Below are 20970 nucleotides of genomic sequence, written 5' to 3'. Positions count from 1 at the left end.
ATCCTTATACACACAGCAGTGTATATTGCCTCATCAGAGCTCTACTCACAAACAAAGCTATGCATGTATGTGTCCATTTGCAGCACTAGCCCTAGACTCACACTTCTTTTAAGGTGTTTAGAAATCTAATACATTTTAAAGCATTTTAAACTTAAGGATTTATGGCTCCAGAACTACAGAAAATAGATGGTATTGCTGCAAGATAAGAAACCGATTTGTTTTAAGACATCTTTATGCATTCATGTCCCAAGAATATTTTGGTGTTTCAAAGGGCTGTGAAACACATTTGCTCTTCCACTCCATCTGGCAAAGGTTTGCCTACTTTTTTCCAAATTATTCTGGGCCTCATTTATACAGTGAAGTGTTTTATCGCAGCAAAAAATCCAAGACTTTGCTTTTATACCCTTCATCCTGCTGCAATGCCCAGCAATCCTGATCAGCAACTACTGAGTGTCCTTCAGGTGCAGGCAGTAAATGCAAATTTAGCAAAGAGCACTTATAAAATATAAATACAGGGTCTGCGCTCCCAGGATTATCTGATTTTCCCTTGCTTCAGAAAAATCTGTGAGGATGAAATCCTAAATTTATCTTTCAGCCACGTGACAGCAAGGGGTGTATGGTACTGCCAGCACACAGGTGGCATTTAGTGGGACATCAGGATGTGCAATGTCAGAACCGTTACTAAATGAGGCTGTTTGTCTGACTGTATCTTGCACTTTTAAGGACGGGTAGCTCAGAGCCAAAATGGCACCCATCTAGTGCTGCTCCATCCTTTGAGCAACGTTTTTTCACCACCTGTCTGGTCTGAATTTCCCAAGCCACAGCTTGGGTCTGCTCCCTCCATTCTGTCACCCAGAGAAGGGCTCTGCTCCACCATCTGCATTAACCTGCAGGTGCTCACAGATGGCAACAAGATCCCTCCATGAGCTCTTTTCTGGGCTTAACAAGCAATAATTTTTTTTTCCTTCCTTGTACTTATCCCTCCCTGCCTGCCTTTGCCTCTAGCACCTTTCTTAAATTAATTATCAAGGTATTTTATGCTGCAGAGGAGCAACATTTGGAGCCTCCACTGGGACTTGCAGCTTTTTCTTCTGCAGCCCAGGAATGCGAACACATGGACCAAGCAAGGCCTGTGACACATGCTCTTCTGGGACAAGTTTTATAAATACAGTTTTACTTCATAGCCCTAGTATTAAACATTTGGATTTCCAATTCTCTAGGCTTGCAGCTCTGCCCCTCCGCCCCAGCTATGCCTGTTTCCCAGATGCTCGTGGTGATGCAAACAAATATCTTCTGTCTCTTGGTGCTTGGTGGCCAAGCCTAACATGTCCTCCTTCTGATCTCCTTTATATTTCTAGTAACGTGGGCAGATTAAGGACACAGAAGTGGTTACATCACAGCTGTCAGATAACCCTTTACTGAGATGTAGTTCCATACAGAAATTAGAAAAAGAAGTGCCCAACGACACCTCACGCAGCAAGTACCTTCTCAGTGCAAACACAGGCATTTTAGGGGTAAGCTCATGCCAGCTTCAACTATGCAATTAAAGATAGGTCAGGAAATTCAAAGGCAACAAGAAAGAAAGACCTTACACAATACCTTCATAGGTGCGAGCTGAATGGGAGTGATGCACGATGGGTCCACCATAGGCTTTGGCCTGTTGGCCGTGTCTGCCAGCAAGCTGTGCCATTGCTGAGGTAGTCCTGTGAACTTCTGCTCCCGGTGGTCAAAGCCAGTATGGACACGATGTTCGAAGTTAGAGGGCCCAGAAATTTCAAGCCTTTTCTTTTTCTTTCCGAACATGGTGGAAAAACCTGGAGAAGTAACAGGGGAAAAAAACATCTTAATGCTTTGCTGCAGCCATTAGCTGTTCTCTCTGCCGTATGGACAATTCTGCTGGATGTTGTCAACCAAATACCTACACAGATTTTCCTCCAAGCGTACCAGCTTTGAGGTCTACCCCCTCCTCAGAGGACGTTCTACAGAGAAATCTCCGTTTGAGATTTCATAAACTTAACTAAGTCTCTAATCTACACATGTTAATGATACCTTCTGAAAAAAGGAACTGCCCCCATACCCAGAAGAGAAAGCCCCAGGTCTTCCTACTCCTTCCTCTTCTGGCCTGCTTGCACTGCAAGGTACATCCCACAAAAGCTCACAGCCCCGAGCTTTACAGTTGCAGCCCTATACTGCTTTGCTCAAACAGCAGCACCCTGACACACCACTACAACAAACACACAGCTTTACATCTTAAATCTATATACTACATCTCACAGAAAAGACAACTCAACCCAGCTGAGAGCCTGGCCCCTGTTCACAGCTGGATTGCACCCAGCAGCAGTGAAAGCAGATTTTATTCTCACACTGCCATTTTAGATGGTGTGTACAGATCTAACACTAACCTGGTCTAAGTGCCTTCATCTGCATTTGTAAAGGGTCCTGCTTCACAGTACTATCAGATGCCATAATCATTACTTTCACATAGCACCAGTTGTCATTCTGATGGCAACAAGGTCCTTGAAAGACAACAGTGCATCTCCAAAGTACCTGGGTTTTTGCTTGGGTAGGTGCAGCTTGTTGGCTTGGGACCAGCACCCTCAGGTGGGATTAATTACAGCAAGGGCCCTACTCATTCAGAGGTGCATGATGGAGGAATAGCTCATTCTTTTTTTTTTGCAGATGATGCACACTATCTGCATTAATCTGGATGGGAAGAGAGAAGTCCCTCTGCTACCAATCCACACAAGCTAGGAACTGGAGGCTGTCAGAGGAACAGTGACTTTCCATGCTTGTATGCTGCTGGACAGACCAAAGTTGACCTGGCTGTCTGGTAAAGCTCTGCTACAGTATTTACTCTGCAGAAGCTGAGGTTTTTTGATCAATTACATTAGTTACTTCATGGCATGATTGGAGGCTTGTTAATCAAAATCCTTTTGTTATTCTCAAGGTGCTGTTAGCACCCTGGGATGGTTAAACCATACATTACATCCTATTTGTGATGGAAATTCTCCCAAACTTACTTTCTCACACTTAGATCTCAGATGGTTTTTTTTGCAATGCATGCCACAGCCTTGCATCAATTCTAGAAGGAGGAGCTCAACCTGTGTTTCAGGGACTGGTGGACTCTTTTCTCATGGGAAGTACAAGTGCAACTTATTTAGCATCACCACTATTTAGCACTACTTATTTAGCATCGCTGTGGCTGACCAGAGGCACTCTGTGTGGAATATTCTGCTCCAAACTACTTGTTCAAAAAAGCTTACAAATGTCAGTGTGGCAACTTGCTCCAAACTTGATTCTGACTTTGTGTGGATTTCAGCTATCTTTGCACTATTTTGTGGTTCAGCTTCATTTTGGCTGTCCCTAGGATGACAGTGAATTTGTCTTCCTCCCAGGACAGCTGAGGAGGCAGCAAGAGGGTCTGCAGAGGGTATGCGTGGATTGCTGGGGCAAGAAAAGTTTCAGGGCAAAGTGGAAAGAGGAATTAACTACAAATCAAAAGGGAATAAAGTATTTGCTCACTGTGTCAGCACAGGAAACAGTCAACATGTTGACCACTTGGATTAATCCTTGGATTTCTGGGTCCCACCTTAAACCAGAGCACAGTCCAGTGATAAGGCAAGTTCAGAAGTTACTTTTACAAAGGATTTGAGAAAAGTGATGTCTAAGGAAGCAGGAGAAATCCCTGGCCCCAGGGAAACAAAGAAAGGTCCTGCTGCTTTCCAATGAAATACAGCCCTGTTCTCAGAAACCTCTCTGCTTGCCTCAAGACAGCTCTCCACCTTGATCTTGTGGCCATTTCAAGTGGGGCTTCCTAGATCCTAAAGCAGCTGAAACAAAGGTATTTGCCTTAAACAGCAGCTACATGAAGAGGCTGTAAAGACACTGCTTCACCTTTATGACTCAGGTGAAGAAAATACAGTCGCACTGCTGCCATTGCAGAAGAGATGGGATGATAAATCAGGTTTTTGTTCTACTCTCATTCCATCTTACTATTTCATTAATAGATCAAGTCTGTTATTAGGAAATTGATTGCTGGCTGCTTTATACCTCCCCCCGTACATTTGCAAGTGACAATGTCTCCCTTATGTGTGTTTTCTTTAGACGGGGCAGACATGCTCCTGTTGGCCCTTTTTTTTTTTTTCTTCTTTTTTGCAGGTCTCATCTTCTCAGGCCTCATTTCCCTTCCTTGAACTCCCTCCAAATTTGCCCTGTTTGACAGTCACTCCATGTCTACTAACCTGAATTATCTTCCTCATCTTTTTCTCCTGAAACATACTATAATCACCACTTTGTTACCAGGCCCTTTTTCCACTTCCAACATTATGACCCTTTTATTTTTCTTACTGATGGTACCATGCAGTACTTGCAGAAATGTTTCCAGACTAGCCCAAAGTCTTAGTAGTTGAACTCTGTTACTCACTTTCAAGGCTAAAACAGAAGCAGCCAGCAGTTCAGGCACCATCCATGGGGCTCCACTAATCACAGCTGGCATTAGATCAATGGCACTGGATTGATTTCATTCACACTCTGGGATTTGAATCTATGAGGCCTATTGGAGTTGCATTTTAAACCAGCAGCACTAGAAATTTGCTTCTTCATCTAATCAATGCCATACTCGCACGGTTTCCACTCCAGACTTATTCCCTAATGCAATTACTGGTTGCATGGAACCATTCAGAGCCAGTAGGTAAAAGCTCATCAGCTAGCAATGGTACATATTGCCTTTAAAAACAATAATAATTCAACAAAATGTTATTAGAATTACAGAGTATGCCAAGTTGGCAGGGACCCAGAGGAATCAGTGACTCCAACTCCTGGCTCCACGCAACACCACCCAAGATCCAAACACAGTGCCTAAAAGCCCTGCTCCCTGAGCTTCAGCAACTCCATGCTTGCCCTGGGCAGCTTGTGCTGTGCCCACTGCTCTCTGGGGCAGACCTGTCCCTAACCACCACCTGCCCCTTCCCTGACACAACTCCATACCGACCCCTCAGAACAGCAGAGAGCAGAGCTCATCACTGCTCCCTGCATCGTGAGGAGCTGCAGCTGCCATGAGGCCTCCCCTCAGCCTCCTCCAGGCTGTTAAACTGTGTTTTGTTATACTGTTCTCTTCCAATTTTAAAATACTACTGCAGATGAATGTAAATGTGAAATCTGGTTCAGTGACACTTTTACTTTCTCAGTAGAATATTTAACTCTCAAATCTGATGCTCAGGCCACCGTTCACATAGGGGCAGCAGTAGAAGCTCTCCCTTTTGACTGCAGCTCATGCTTACATCAGCTTAAATCGACCGTGAAGCTCTAGCACAGAGACAGGGATACCAGCACCTCATACAACAAGAGACAGATTCAGCCATGCAGGCAAAAGCACAAATGCTGTGCATCTCTGTGGCTGAAGAGCATCTCCCATGGGGCTGTGCCCATTACAGGTGTCCTGGAAACCCTGCTGACAGCATCTCTGACACCACTGGAGTGGGGCAGGAGGGCTCTGGGCACCGCAGGCTCTTCACCAGCTCTTCAAACAGCCACTTGGCACCGTCAAAAGGAGCACAGCCCTGTCTGGCTCTTAATGGCATCAATAACAAATGCTGTGTGCTGCCTCTGCTTCATTAGCCAGCAAGGTCTCTGTTTCACTGCAAAGCAAAGCTGACCTCTCCTTACCACGCTCCCTCTGAAAAACTGGAATTAATACACACAGCAATACCAAGCAAACTTCATTTCCTCTGATTTTTCTCTAAGAATAATAATAGGATCATTACAGTTGGAAAAGACCTTAAAGATTATCTAGTCCAACCATCAACCTGCCATTAATACTGTCCATTAAACCATGTCACTAAGTACTACATCTAGCCTTCCCTTAAACACGTTCAGGGATGGTGACTCCATCATCAGAAGAGGAGCCTGTTCCAATGTCTCACCACTCTTTTGAAGAAGAATTTCTTCCTAATATCCAACCGGAACCTCCCCTGGTGTAACCTGAGGGCACTCCCTCTAGTCCTATTGCTATTCATTTGAGAGAAGAGGCCAATCCCTCACCCAATACTCACTACAACCTCCTTTCATGCAGTTGTAGAGAGCAATAAGGTCTCCTCTGAGCCTTCTTTTCTCTAGACTAAACAATCCCAGTTCCCTCAGCCACTCCTCATAAGATTTGTGCTTCATACACCAGCTTCTTTGCCTCGACACGCTCCAGTGCCTCTATGTCGTTCTTGTAGCGAGGGTCCAAAACTGAACATAGTACTCCAGGTGCAGCCACACCAGAGTTGACTACAGGAGGACAATCACCTCCCTTCCCCTGCTGGCCATCATGGCCACTTGGGCACATTGGTGGCTCATTCTCAGCCAAGCATTGACCAGCACCCCCACGTCCATGCAGCTTTCCAGCCACTCTGTCCCAAGCACTGCATGGGGTTGTTGCAACCAAAGTGCAGAACCTGACACTTGGTCTTGCTGAACTTCATCCTGCTGGTTTCAGCCCCCTGATCCAACCTGCCCAAGTCCCTCTGTAAGACCTTTCTACACTCAGGAAGATCAGTACTTCACCCCAGCTTGGAGTCATCTGCAAAGTTACTCAAATTCTCTCATCAAAATCAACAATAAAGAATTAAACAGGTCCAGCCACAGTACCAACCCCTGGGGAACACCATTAGTGTCTGGTCACCAGCTGGATTTCACTCCATTCACCACCTTCCCTGGGCCCAGCCATCCAGACAGGTTTTTTTGTTTGTTTGTTTTTAAATACAGCACAATTGAAGGCATGGTCACATTCTTAGATCACCACACATGTAAACGTTTACACTTCCATGGATCTTCCATGGATTTGCACCTACCTCAAACAGCATTTGTGAATGGGAGAATGCAGGTCAGGCTGCAGCTGCCAGGGCTGTGTGCCCAAACCAACCTCCATACACTAAGCTTTGTCAAACCAATGATCACTTCAACTACCCTCTCCTTTTCAAACCACAGCACTGAAGCATTGCTGCATGTGAATGATGCCACTTGTCCCCTACAGAGGACATGGTTTGAGGAAGCCAAGCCAGTGACTCTTCAGCGATTCCGGCTTAGAAGAGCCTTGGTTTTGTCCCCTGAATATGCCATACAAGGTACTTCATCCTCAGGCCTCAAAAAGAGAAAATTTAATCTTTCTGTCATGATTTTATTGATCTGATATTAAAAAAATGAAGCATTTAATCATGTGGAAAAGCAGTAAACAGCCTGGAGAAATGAATAAATGAAAATGCTCTCCAAGGCTTATCAAATTGTTTTAGCAATAGAAGGCACAAAGGTATCCGAAGAGAAATGATTGACCTCTCCATTTCCTCAGGATGCTGAATGGCATCTGTGCAACATAAACATTAACAAACTTTCTATCAAAAGCACAGAATGCACTCTATAATAGAAACATTCATTCAGGCACCATTTACCCAATCTCTGTCACAGAGCACAGCTACCCTATTGCACTTGTTAGCAAAATCTGACTTCCTAATGGAGTTGGTCAAGAAAATATTCTGCAGGCCATGGGGCAATTGCCTGCTTTGAGCAGAGACACAGGGAGGCTGGTGGCTGTGGGGGGCTGCCTGCTGGGCACCCTCACCCGTCCCTCCCCATGCCAGAGCACTCACCCTTAACTAAATTCCTCTTGACAGCCTTCAATGTATTCCTGACCATGCCAAGTCTCTCAGCAAGTGGCACCGCTCTGTCCAGCTTCTCCTGCGCTCTCCCCTACCGAACGAGAGGAAATGAGAGCTGTCATACTCCTAAGGTGTTGCTATTTTTGTGGGAATGAGCATAACTGGGACGTCTGTCCTCTGCTTGTAGGTGCTTTGCTAACACACAGACTGTTTGGTTACTGCTACACGTGTGGGGCAAGGTGATGCTCAGTGAGAGGTCTGGGCAGAGGCTGGTATAATAGCCAGTACTGACAGCAGTACAGCCATTCCTAAGGTTTAAGAGACCCTGCCCTGTAACATTCTAGTCTTCATGTTATTCACTTTCCCTCTCAGGAAAGGCACACTCTACCCTGCAGGTGCATGCCGAATGGTTATAACAAAGCTCATCCAGCTGCTGCAGGAACAGAGGCAATCCTGAAAACACACTATCGGGAGTAATCACGGCACCTCTCAATGCTGCTTACTGCAGTTCCTAACAAACTGAATTAGACTCAACCAGCAAAGCCTGGCTGTTAGATCTATACAAGGCTAGGAAAAAAAAGTGGCTCCTTTTCATTTGACTCCTTTTCACACACACAAATAATTCACTGATCACTGCAGTGCAACAGACATCTGGACAAGCCCAAATTTCAAGTGTGGTTTTTGATGATGAGTCAAGTCATGACATGCTGAAAAAAAATCCCCACATCTGAGACACCTGCACGCTGTCTGCAAGGTTATGGCACACAGACTAGCAAAGCAAATCTACTCCGTCGCCTGAGTGCTGCCTCGCAGTCACATACAAAGAGACCATTCAGGTCCTTGCAAGAGGGTGTATGAACTTAGAGCACCTCCACGGACACACAGCAACAGCCTCTCTATGACAATTTGAAGCCTTGTCCAGCTTGCGTCTCTAAGTTTGTCCTCTAGGCTACCATGGAGAGATGACAGGTTGCTCCAGTTACACAGACTCATACCCTTGGCTCCAGCCTAGGACTCTCCTCTGTATGTGAGATAGCGGATACAGAGACAAGCTGATGAACAGAAACGCTGAAAGTGTAAACTGATGCAAATAGCCCTGGAGAACAGTTATGCACTTATGGCATGTAAAACCCGACCAACTGAAATAAAAGAAACACAGAACACCTTATGACTTATGGCTTAAGGTGTTCTATATATCTTTTATCATATACTAGGAGCTATTCATTTAAATCATCAAATGTGTAAACAGAAATCTGTGGATTAAGTAGCAACCAAAGGCCAGGCCCTGTTCCCAATGAAAAAGCAGGAGATGCAGTTTTATTCCCCTCTCAGAAGGTGGCTCTTCTTTAGATTGAAAATAGGCAAGTAAGAAAGGTTTATTTCGTGTTGTACCTTGAAAACTACCAGGGAGCCCAGGTGCACCCTAGGCACTGACAGCAGCACTTGCAATCCCAGACAATCCTGCTGACCAGCAGCGAGCAATGGACTATGAAATTCCACCATACTTAAAAACATAAGAAAGCCTTGTAAATAATATAAAGTGAGATGGGTATTTTTACTTTAAAATTTAGTTTTTAATGACTGCATACCACAGCTACAAAAGCTCCATTTCTTTTCCTTATGTTATAATTTCAGCAGCCAGATGCTGTGTCCCATTAAATCAAGGGAATACTCTGTGCCCAGCAGCATCACTTGCTGATAGCCACAGGTAGAAGTCTGCCCTGGGAAACCTGGAAGTATTTCTTACCCAAAGCTTTTGCTGCTTGAGCACGTGGTTGGGTCGTAAATAATCCCTCAGGAAGGGCTCATTTTTCATCATCTGTCTCAGCCCAGCACCACTTTCGCTTTTTAACAACCAGCACTTAGTTCATTTTCAAAGAACAGGCACACATCACAGACAGTCCACCAGTCCGTGTTGTGTTTTTTTTTTGCAAGGACTCCCTGTGGTTCCTCTGCTGTACAGTCTTGCAGCTTGGGGGCAGACACGCTGTTGGTGTTTGGAAATTGGCTTCACACATTGACCATTCATCTGCTGTGAGCCCAGAGCACAAGGCTGCATCAAGAGCTGAAACCTCTTGGTGCCTCACAACTCTGCAAAGGCAGCCACGTAGCCACAAAACCTGGCTAAAGCCAACAGCGTTAGCAAATTGCTTCATTTTTAAAAACTCCAAAGAAGAAACATAGGTTGCAAAATGGGAGATGGGTGTAAGTTGCTTTCCTTCAGTAATTTCTCATTACTAACAATAGTTTTCTGTCACGCAAGTCCCCCAGCTACTCTCCTACAGAGCAGACAGAATGTAATAATCCATCATTAGCTTTGCCAGCTTCCATTCTCACTCTGTGATTAATTGTAACCTTTTCCAATATTTGATCATAAGCGAAAAGAGTACGAACTGAGAAGCACAAACTAAATTAATGTGTCAACCAGCTTGCATAGCCAGTACTTGAGATAAATGTGAGTCGGGCTGGTATTCCATCTTGGGGTGAGAGCTACTGTCTGCTCACTGACTGATGGCAGCTCTGAAATACTCCACAAGCAAGAGGCAGAAGTCACACTGGTTCTCCTTCAGCTGGCACAGCTGTAACTCCCCACTGCTGAAGCACATCGAAGGGGATTGAACCTGGCCATGAACAAAGGCACAAACCACAGAAAATTCACAAGACAAATTCACCTTTGCCACCTGCCTTGCTTTCAAGCCAGGGGTTTACGACAGCTCTTCAGTGCAGCTCCAGAGTCGGGCTGGCTCTTGATAAACCTGTGTTAACTCACTGTCCAGCAGCTCTCCCTCAGCTACAAAGCGGCTTTTCCATTCTGACCTGTCATTCTTCCTTTTTAAGAAGTGAAAGTCAAGTCCATGGGTCATCATACAGGATGGAAGGAAACATGCAGGAAACATTGATTCTGGCCCACACAGAGAAGTTTGCTTTGCTGCATCATTTTGCATACACAGGCTGACATATCTGTGTGTGTGTATATACATATATATAGCTATTAAAATGAGAAAAAAGTTGAAAAAATTTTAATATTCTTTACATTAAACAATACCAGCAACAATAGCTTCATATTTCTTTGTTTGCTGTAAGGATGGCTCCAAACGTCCTGGTGGGGCTCATTTCCTGCTGCCTACAATCAAAGCACAGATTACCACTGGAAAAAACCATCAAGGTTGGAAAAAACTCCTAAGATATCTAATCCAACTGTCCACCTACTGCTAAATGCTTTCCCAACAACACCCGGACGTTTCTGAATGGGCTGAATGTCTTTTGTTGGGTCATTCTTCTACTGGTCTTATCTAAAGGGTGATCCTGTTATTTCTTTTACATAAACAGCTTCAGACCTCATTAAAGGTACTGTTTCATTTGTCAAGTGGATGGTTTACACTGCTGGCAGGAGAATGCCAGGTATGTTCATCAATTTGAGACCAGTTTCTCCATGGTCTCTGTCTAACCCTCTGCTTTATTATTTTAGTGTTTCAATTTGGAAACAGTGAAACAAACCTTTAGAAAGTGTTCTCATGCACCCTACCAATGAATCAAGATGACAATATGTAACCACCCGGAGACTACAAAAAGGATCTACGAATCTTGAATGAATTAAGCCAGCCAATGCAGCCTCAATATTGAGAATCCTTCACCACAGTGCTAACTAAGCTCTTCTCCATGTAAACAGCATCACTGATAACAAATCAATCACCTGTGACCATAAGGATTTTCCACCCTCTTACCTATTTGATTCAAAAGTACAGAAATACTATTTTTATAGCATGCCGACATGAATTTTAGCCACAAACATGCTTGATGGTCAACAGGATTCAACTTACTTGTCTACATCCCATGGATTTTCAAGACTCGTTACATTTTTTAAGATAGGAAAGACTCCAAAGCTATTTAAACACTTTTAAAATGCATAGGTCACTCCAAAAGTAACGCCTCCTATTTATTTCCATGGAAACTGTAACAGATACACAGAGCACAATAACACTATTTGACTATATTACGTAACACTATATATAGTGCAAATTCTCAGCTACAACACACTATTTTTCAACACAGTCATCACCATTAGCTATGCATTTTTGCCAACAAAAAAACAAGAGCCTACATGCTGTGCCCCTAAAAATCTGCACCAATGGAGGTGATCCACTGTTTCACAGCTGCTAGGATAGCACTGCTGTTAGGAAAATGCTGTCCACACAGTCCATCTTTCATCAGATCAAATGGATGGCAGTCAGAAGGTACCAAATCCACACTATATGGTAGGGGTGGTTGGACAGTCCAGTCAAAATTGACAGTGTGCTCCACAGCTTTCAAACTGGTACAGGGCTTGGCATAATGGTGTTACAAGATAAACACTGTCTTGCTCTCTGATCTCACTCTGGAAGCTTGAGGCTTAATCAGGGTCAAAATGTAGCAATCAGAGTTGATGGTTTGCTAGGGTTGCAGGGAATCCAAAAGAATCACTCCTTTCCTGCCCTAAAAGATGGCACACATCACTTTACCCATTGAAGGCTGTGTTTTGAACTTTTCTTTCAGTGGGGAATTCTCATGTCACTAACTCTACAGACTGCCATTTTGACTCCAGCTCAAAGCAGTAATACCATGTCTCATCACCAGTAATGATGTGACCAGGAGTAAACGGTCACCTTCAGCCTCACAGTGGTTCAATAGGTTCTGACTAACCTACAGATGGTGTGCCTTCTCTTCCTATGCAAGCATTTGTGGGATACAACTGGCACAAAGTTAGCAATATTCCAGTGTTGTCACCATAGTTTCCAAAGCCTTGAAGCTGATACTCTGCTCTGTGCTCAGTTCCCTGGCTGTAATCTGCCGATTCTTGTGGAAAACGTGACTGAGAAGCTCTTCATTTTGTGGTGTGACAGCTGTGCACAGCTGTGTGGAACACAGCCTGTCTTTCATGTCACTGCCGCCTCTTCTGAAATGCAGCACACACTGCCTCACTGCACTCACATCCTCTGCCTGGTCTCCAGAAATGTTCAGCAAGTGTCAATGAGTATCAATGAGTGCTATGTTTTTCTATATAGAGGAATTCAATTACTTTTGCTTCATATGAGCTTCCATATTGGACACCATTTTTCAGACTGCCCTCTGCTGCCATCTTTCACATGGCAACAAAATGTAACAGAACATAGGTGGGAAGGTTCAACCTCTATTGCTGCACTACCAACATCTGCCTCTGATGTCATGGACCAACATAATAAAATTGAAGGCATTATTTTTGGAACAGCCCTCATACATGCTTTAATCATAAAAAAATATATTCGGACTGACATCCTGACCATATCTAATAAGCAGAAAAGTGTCATCCTTCCTAAAAATGCTCATTTACCCTACAGCATTTGGCTCATTTCAACCTTAGGTCAAATCGCCACTTTTTCAGAGTTACTGTGACACTGCACAATGTAATTAAAAACACATTTAAACAATTATAAGCTGTCCAGAACCTGTCACTGTCCACGTTAAGCACCACAATACTTTCTTTACAGCTCACTCATCACAGCACAGCACAGTCTCTTGACAGACGGCCAACGAGAAATGCACAGTGGAACAAAATACAGGAAAAAAATAATTACAAAAGGCAACGTAAGCTTCTAGAGAAATAGTAAAAGCTGGTACAGAGTGGCCAAACTAGGATTTATGTACTCTAGGGAACAACACTCAGTCTTTTTATTGAGAGCTGCTCTTGTACAAGGACTCATTTCCACATACTGAATGACATGTGCTTCCCTAATTTAGAACTCGTGTGATTCCCGGTGGATTTTAATGCTCAGTAATTTTCTGTGAGTAGCTTAAATGCACATATTGTAGTCAGTCACTCTCTATTATCTTATACACACTCACACTCATGCAGCAATGTACAGACAGAGTCTCCTGCAGTGAATTTGTCTGCAACACCTCGAGGCACATTAAAAAGGGGAAAAACAAACAAGCGAAGAAAAATAACCAAGCAAACAAAAAAAACCCACAAATCTCCACCCTCAGGAGGTATCTCAAAATATTTCTAGCCCTAGCAAATGAAAAGATTCCTGATTTTCAGAAACAAATGATCCTTTGGGTGCTCAGCTTGAAATAACTAATGGTAAAATGCTGGAAATGCTGGACACCCACAGCACAGGGTGTTAAATAAGACGCCCATTCAGCACAACATACCATACCTCAAGTGACTTCAGAAGCTTAGAAGCAGTTGAAATATTTTTCTGGGGTTTTATTATATAGTATTTCCAAATACATACTGCTATACTATGAAGGGTGTAACTAAGAACTAAGAAACAGCCACTCACTTTTAATGTTTTGAACTAAAAAAAACCCAAAACATTCAGGAAACACTACCGAGAAGAAATGTGATGACACAACAGGAGAGCAGAGGGAGCAGAAAGAGCAAGAAACACTACAGAAAACCACAGTAGTGAAACAGTATTATTTAATTACACATCAGCATTCCTACAGGTTCAGGTGACTGTACTGCAAGAACTGCAGGAATATGAAAACACACATCTGTCAAGAGAAAGCACTCAGAAACTGCCTGAAAATCACCTGAAAAGTTGCTCTGACTGATCGTGCACCAGGTTACATGTAATCTGCATTCTGGCCCACATCCTCAGTGGGCGGACAAAGCCTTGGCAAAACACATGGACTGCCACTGACATGCAACACAATAAAATAATAAGGCTCTTGGGCATTCAAATAACTTTTTTCTCCTCTCTGTGTAAAGTTCTTCTGAAACTGAGTTTCTTCCCCAGCGCTTGATGGTGACCACAAAGCTGGCATTACAGACCTACTGAAGTGGGTAGCTGGGGGTGCCTTCACTAGCACAGGTGAATTTTATTATTATTATAAATATAAATTATAAATAATAATAATAATTATTTATTATTATTTCCCAGCATGCAGAGAGCAGACTGCAGGGTATGCAGTGACATGCACCAACAGGGATGTACAGCTGTGACAGCACCACATGCTCCAGAGTCAAGGTGTTAATGAGGCAGGGGCTCTGGCTCTCAGGAATTGCTCTTTCCACTATCATTTTCATTTGTAATATAAAGATCATTTTGCAATGTACGATCTAAAGAAGTGAAGGCCACGTAATTAATGGAGAGTCTCTTATAATAAAAACACTCTTCAGAGTGAAACACATTGTCTGACTTGTGTTTACCAAGACATGGAAGAAAATGAGATTATATGTCAAAATATCTTCAAAATGCAAACATGTCTATAGACTAACACACCCACAGCAAGTACTCAGAAGATTAAAATCATGCTTGTGGGTTTCCTGCCTTACTGTCAACTTATTATCAAGTTTTGCTCTGCATCACTTGAATGTGAAGGAGAAACATTTCAATGATCTAAAATAAACAGCAAATGCTTAGATTCCACTTTACATTTTTACTTCTTACATATTTTCCAGTCCTTTTTTTCTCTGCATAGAACTGAAAAACTGGTTTGAAAGTCAATTCTCATCCTATTATCCTACAGTCATTCTCCATATTAAAAACGAGAAGCGATCTCTTAAATGATTTGCTAGAACTTACTCTCCTTCTCAAAGTTTACTGTAAGTTTTTTATACAAAGCTTTGAACATTTATAAAGCAATGCTCACTCTATCTTATTCCACTTCATCATGCACCATGGTCAACATCTGCATTTGATTTGAACAATTCCTCAACACTGAGTTTTTCAGAGGTAAGAAATCTTGCTGTGTAAACTTTTGGTGTCCCTGAACCACAACTAGGAAGTGATGGGTCTCACCCACTCTCAATTTAACTGGGAGATAAAGATTTAATGGATAAATAGATACCCCTTCTGCTCTAATTTTGAAACCAGTGTGGAAATTCTGAGATTGGCCCCAGATAAGTCAATAGAAGACATAATGTTAAATCTTAGATACAATGACTAAAAAAATCACATTATCTCTGGGTAGTCAGTGCAAATCTATAAAGATGAATGCTACTGTGAGTTTCTTCTTGTTTCCCAGCTTTTAAATGGCTAAGATAGAAATGTTTTCTGACTGCGTATGTGTTTTGAACAACCAAAGAGGTTACTACATCCTGGAAGATCACCACCACCACGTGAGGGACAAGGCTGAAACAGAAAGCAACTCTGATTTCTTCCTTCAGAGAAAAGATGCATGTGAGTCACAGCATTTTGCTGGGCCCATCCATCTTCTGCTTCTGGGAAAAGCACGCTTTTCCTCTTCAGGATCAAGCACTTCATCTGAAATGGTCCCAAAAACCTTGGTCCAGCAATACCATGAGAAACTGCTACAGAACCATGTATATAAATCGGTTCAGCTTGGAAACTTTTAGACAACAATGTCAAAACATCCCTTCCAAAAGAAATGGCCCTGCTTGAACAACATGGCATCGCCCCTGTCCAGCCTGCAGCCCAGCCCAGCTGCCTTTGAGCCAAACTCTCCAATCAGGCAATTTTGTTGAGAAATCAGCACCGCTAACAAGGAGCCTGTGAGCAAAGCCAAGACCTCTGAGTGTTTTCTGAGAAGTCTTATTTATCACAGAGGAGATGCTGACACCGCAAACATGAGAAGAGCTTGGCCACCATCTCACAGCAATCAAGGGCCTATGGTTCCTGCTCTACCCAGGGAAATCGTGCTGGGAGACAGCAGGCCCCAGCCCTTCTTTTATATCCCTGGAAAACACAACTTTAGTGTAATTGTATCTCATTAAAGATTCTTAAAGTCTAAGTAGCAAAAATATACCACCAATTAAGGAGGGAAAACCTCTGCATGCTGGCTCTGGTTGCATTCAGCACTGCTTTCAGAGGCAGGAAAGCTTGTTAGCTCATTCATTCCCGACTTCATTACAGACCAAATCCAACAAAGCTGCTGACACAAGTGGGAAATATCAAAGGATAAGTGGGAAAAGCGACTGTAAAAGAACACATTAAGAAAACACGTGCAGTTATTCTAGAAAATGGGGACCAGGGTTAGTAGTGAATGAAAAAGGACACTGAGCAGTTCACTGGCTGAGATAAGTGTGCAGAAGGAGTTGAAAAAACATCACTCTAGCAATGTCAGCTTATTTTTTTCCTCACTTTTTTGGAGCATGCATTTCAATAAATTCTCTGTCTGTCTGTGCTCTACAGATGGACATCAGAGAAGATGACATAATATGTGTGTTATGAAGCAATATAGAAGTTTCAGAAAGATGATACTCAAATTATTCAAAATACTGCAAATGAATGACAATAAAACCTTTACAGCATAGCCATGTAAGGTAGCCTCTGCACTCCAAGCCTACTGAAAACCTCCAGCATCTTTCTTCCTGAGTTTCAAAACACTTTCTTGCAGCAACCTGTCATAACTGTCCTCCTGGAAATCCAAATGATCCAATTATCATGTCCACTGAAAAGTGCTAAGCAAACTGCCTCCAAAGAATTAATAACAGTTTCTTGCATCTAAAACCTTCAGTGCTTTAGGAATCAGGATTGCATAGACTTTCATGAGAGGAAGAAAATAAACCAAGAGTCCTTTGCATGCAGTAATGAAGTATGACTTCAGTTCCTCTGGGTTGGAAATACTGCATACACTGAGCTCAGGTCATAGGATCATAGAATCACAGAATGGCTTGGGTTCGGAGGGACCTCAAGGACAATCAGGCTGCAACTCCCTCGCTGCAGGCAGGGCCACCAACCTACATATCTAATACTGGAGAGCAGTCATTTCTCCTGCTGAAACAAACTCCTAGGCATGTGGTTTGCAAAATGCTTTGGTGTGTCTTCTAATCCTATTCAGCCATTTTCCTGTGAGAGAATCTGAAGATGAATCAATGTCCTAAGGTTTTTCATTGCTTAGTAAGAAGCTTCAAACTTCACAACTAGTAAATTAACATTAAATCAGTGAATACATTTGGAAGTTATAAGTCATCAATACCAGACTCTGCCCAACAGGAACTGAAAATGCTGGTCTGCTTCTCTAAGATAAAAGGACATGGGATTATCTGCATGTTGAAGGACTGTATGTGAGCTATGTAAAGATCACATTCTGTACAGAACTTCTGCACAGCAGAGACACAACAGCATATGGAAAACCTTCACAGATGCTATTTTGCTAGCAGAAGTTCCAAAATCATCATTTTCCGCCCTGCTGAAACCAAAGTGGATATACTCATTTTATTATAAATCTGAACGCAGTATTCAGAAAGGACAAAACAATCTCTCCTGCTAAATTGGCCAGCACACCCTCAGCTGCAACAGTGTATTCCTGCACTTTGCTGGCTGACTGCAAATGTCCCTGGTCAAAATTTTAAGACACATTTCTATACAACAAAGTAATAAAGAAGACTGCAGTCTACTCATGTATATGCATTTACACGCATGAACACAAAAGCTCACAAAGATCAACTACTCAACCCCCCCCCCAAAGCACCCCACAGACTTTGGGGTCACCCATTGTCCCCAAATGCCCCCCCAAAGCACCCCATAGACTTTGGGGTTTAACTGGAAAGGAGTTTTTTCTCCTCTTGCTATTGTGAACCAGGAAAGGATTACGTGTGATGTAGTACAGCACCGGCCACTTGTCTTCACTAGCATGAAGAGACACTAAGAAGTGCTGAGAGGGAATTTTAGAGCCTCAGTCCTGCCCCAAGGTAGGCTTATTCCCAGCAGCAGCCCGTTTACCCACAACTAGAGAGTAGGCCTAAGCACTTCCAGGCAGTAGCTCCCTCCCTATTGTACTCTGAAGCTTACCGAATGCGACAGCCCTTCCTGCTGCATTTGCTGACTCCAGATGGGGTTGCCAAAGCACCAAGAAGAGGATAGGCAGCTGCCAGATGTTATGGAGAGCAGGTCAGCCAGGTGCTCAGCAATACTCCTCCAAAGAAGGCAGCTCTCTGCTTGGGGCCCGGGTCCCTCCTCAGCAGAACTGCTATAATCCTCAAATTTTGAGTCTTGTTTCCAAAGATCCTTTACAAGGCAACATTTATTTTTACTGCTTTCTACTTCTCTAGTTAGCAGAATCTTGATACACCATCCATATCACTTGTTTCAAACGATACTATTCCCTTGATCCCCCACAGCATTATTTGTGTGTGAGCACATATGCACACCTGCTTGTTTCAAAGTTCTCCATTGAGAACTGCTCCAGCACTGAAGCTATCCCTGCTCCTGCACAATTTCCCCTTCAGATAACTTTGCATATTCAAATGATCCCCAACAGCCCCATGAACTGGAGACCAGCACCACGTAGCACCTTTGCATGGAGCTGCAGGAGATGCTGTGCCACTGCAGCTCCTAAGGAAGAGCTAGAGGCGTGCTTCTGTCACTCCAACCACGCTCATAAAACACTCAGACTTGAAAAAATAGCCCCAGACAACAAACATGAGAAGCACTGAAGAAGGCAGCCCCTCTCCTTGCCCTTGGGTGGACAGTACTGGCACAGCAGGGACCTTCCCTGGTGGCACCTCCATGCACCATACACAGCACAGCTTGGCCCCGGCTCTGCTATGTGCCCGTCCCTCTCAGCTCATCAGCATTCATTAGCGTAAAAAATTCCAGCTCAACACAGCCTGACTCAGCCTTTGGTTGCACTCTGTTCACCACCCTAACTTGCTTAACAGCGTGCACTGTGCAGCCCTGAGTTCAGTGCTACTGACAGCATGCTTTTCTAAGTTATTTTCAGCTTCTTTGGGATAAACGCAGGAAGAAGTTCTGGGTGGCTTTTAAAATGATTATGCAAAACATCATGGGCTGTATAATACCTTTTCCAGTAAGTCCTCTGTAGCACTTTGAAAGTAATGAACTCTGCCATTATAACCACCATGTTTAGGCTGGATGTTTTAACTGGAAATAAGATAATCTCAACTCCCTGTGTTTCTTACTTGTGGCCTATCCTTGAAAATAACCAATGCTCAAGACACCACAAAAGCTAGAGGCTCAGCTCACCCACATGTGAGATGTGGTATGAATAAATCAGTGCAAATTCCACGTGAACTTCTCTCTCTTTAGTAGGGGCTCAGCCTGAAAAAGCTGCACCTGCAATAGAGCTGCCAAGTGTATCTACACTACCCTTAGTGCCATCTGAACAAACAGCTGATTCAGTATACTGATTCACTTAAACGCCAATTATGAAACTAGATATTCTATACAGAAATTAAGAAAATGCTTATTTGTGTGAGTTACAGGGAGGGAACATCAAAACTAAAAGCAAACTCCCAAAATTTCCAATACCTTCAAACACCATGGTAAGTGTCACAATCAGAATTACTAAGGCCCTTGCATACCTGATGGAGCACAGCTGAGTACACGCTGCTCTGGGTTCTGTACCTCTCTGAAAGTCATCTGCACAACCCACTTAACTGTGGCCTGGTATAAAGCTGTCTCATTGCTCTTTTCATTTTCTGTCTTATCACCTGAACCTCAAAACCACTGTTGTTGGCTTCAGTGGAAAAAGACTCTGATCTCAGAAAGAGCCACTCTCTTCTCTATTTACTTCTGTCTTAGCAGTACAGGAAAAATAACCCCAAATGGTGACAGCCAATGCAAACGCAGAGGTGAGAGGACATGTGGTTGATTTTATTTGAGAAAGCTTACTTCATATTCCCTGTCTTTGTAACACAGGCCAGACGAGGTCCTGCACAGAAACCAAAGTGCCTAAACTTTTGAAAGAGTAATGGCTAAGTAACAGAATAAAAAGATTAAGGTAATGACATGCTGTTTTCTATAACACTGCAGGTTTAAACAGAAGCTCCTGGCACTGTCTTTTGGTGATGGTGATGTACAAATGAATATTAACCATCCTTTGGCCAAATCAACACACTAGATATGTTTCTCCATGCTTCAGATCTGCTCTGAAACCAGCCGACCCAACTACCACACCATGCCTCAGTAGATGCTGAGTCTGCAGTCAGAATGAAATGAGCTGGGAAAAAGCAGTGGTAAAAACAACTGCAGCAGTTCAAAATACCAATACCTGCTTCCCCCCCTCTAGTGGCACTCCCTCCTGTTTCAATGAAATCAAAGCCTCTTAAACCATGCCCCTTCATGAAGAGTTTGAGTATTGATGTTTCGTAAAGATGCACATTATTTGCTCTGAATCCAGCAGTTTGCATTTCGCAGAAAGAAAAAAGAATGACAGAAATTTCTGACTTGGAAAATCTCAGAGTCAACATTTGTAAGTTAAGTCTAATTTTAGTTTAATTACCAATTTATGCATTTTTTTTCTGCTTTCTAATAGCGAACAGTACATTCCCATGGGGCTGAATCAATCACACTAACATGCAAAACCATCCGCTTACTAACAGAGTTTCCTAATTCAAAGGTAAAGGCAAGTAGAACAGCAATAATCAGAAAGCAAGCATCTGAAATGC

General features: G+C 43.1%; 1 protein-coding gene across 1 annotated transcript in view; it reads right to left on the bottom strand.

Annotated features, from left to right (window-relative positions):
• The window catches only part of PAK5 (p21 (RAC1) activated kinase 5), a gene marked incomplete at its 3' end in the record, with an annotated part of 162944 nt that overhangs the window by 33984 nt on the left and 107990 nt on the right, over positions 1-20970 (bottom strand). Inside the window, exons 3-4 of the mRNA XM_079532699.1 lie at positions 7626-7725; positions 1600-1814 (exon numbers count right to left, since the gene is read on the bottom strand). Coding sequence (XP_079388825.1) covers positions 1600-1814; positions 7626-7725 — 315 coding nt within the window. The remainder of the gene's footprint in view (positions 1-1599; positions 1815-7625; positions 7726-20970) is intronic.

The sequence above is a fragment of the Tetrao urogallus genome, assembly GCF_951394365.1.
Source record: "Tetrao urogallus genome assembly, chromosome: 2".
NCBI lineage: Eukaryota > Metazoa > Chordata > Aves > Galliformes > Phasianidae > Tetrao > Tetrao urogallus.
Note: the sequence above shows the minus strand (reverse complement) of the source record. Positions and strands in the feature narration are given on the sequence as shown.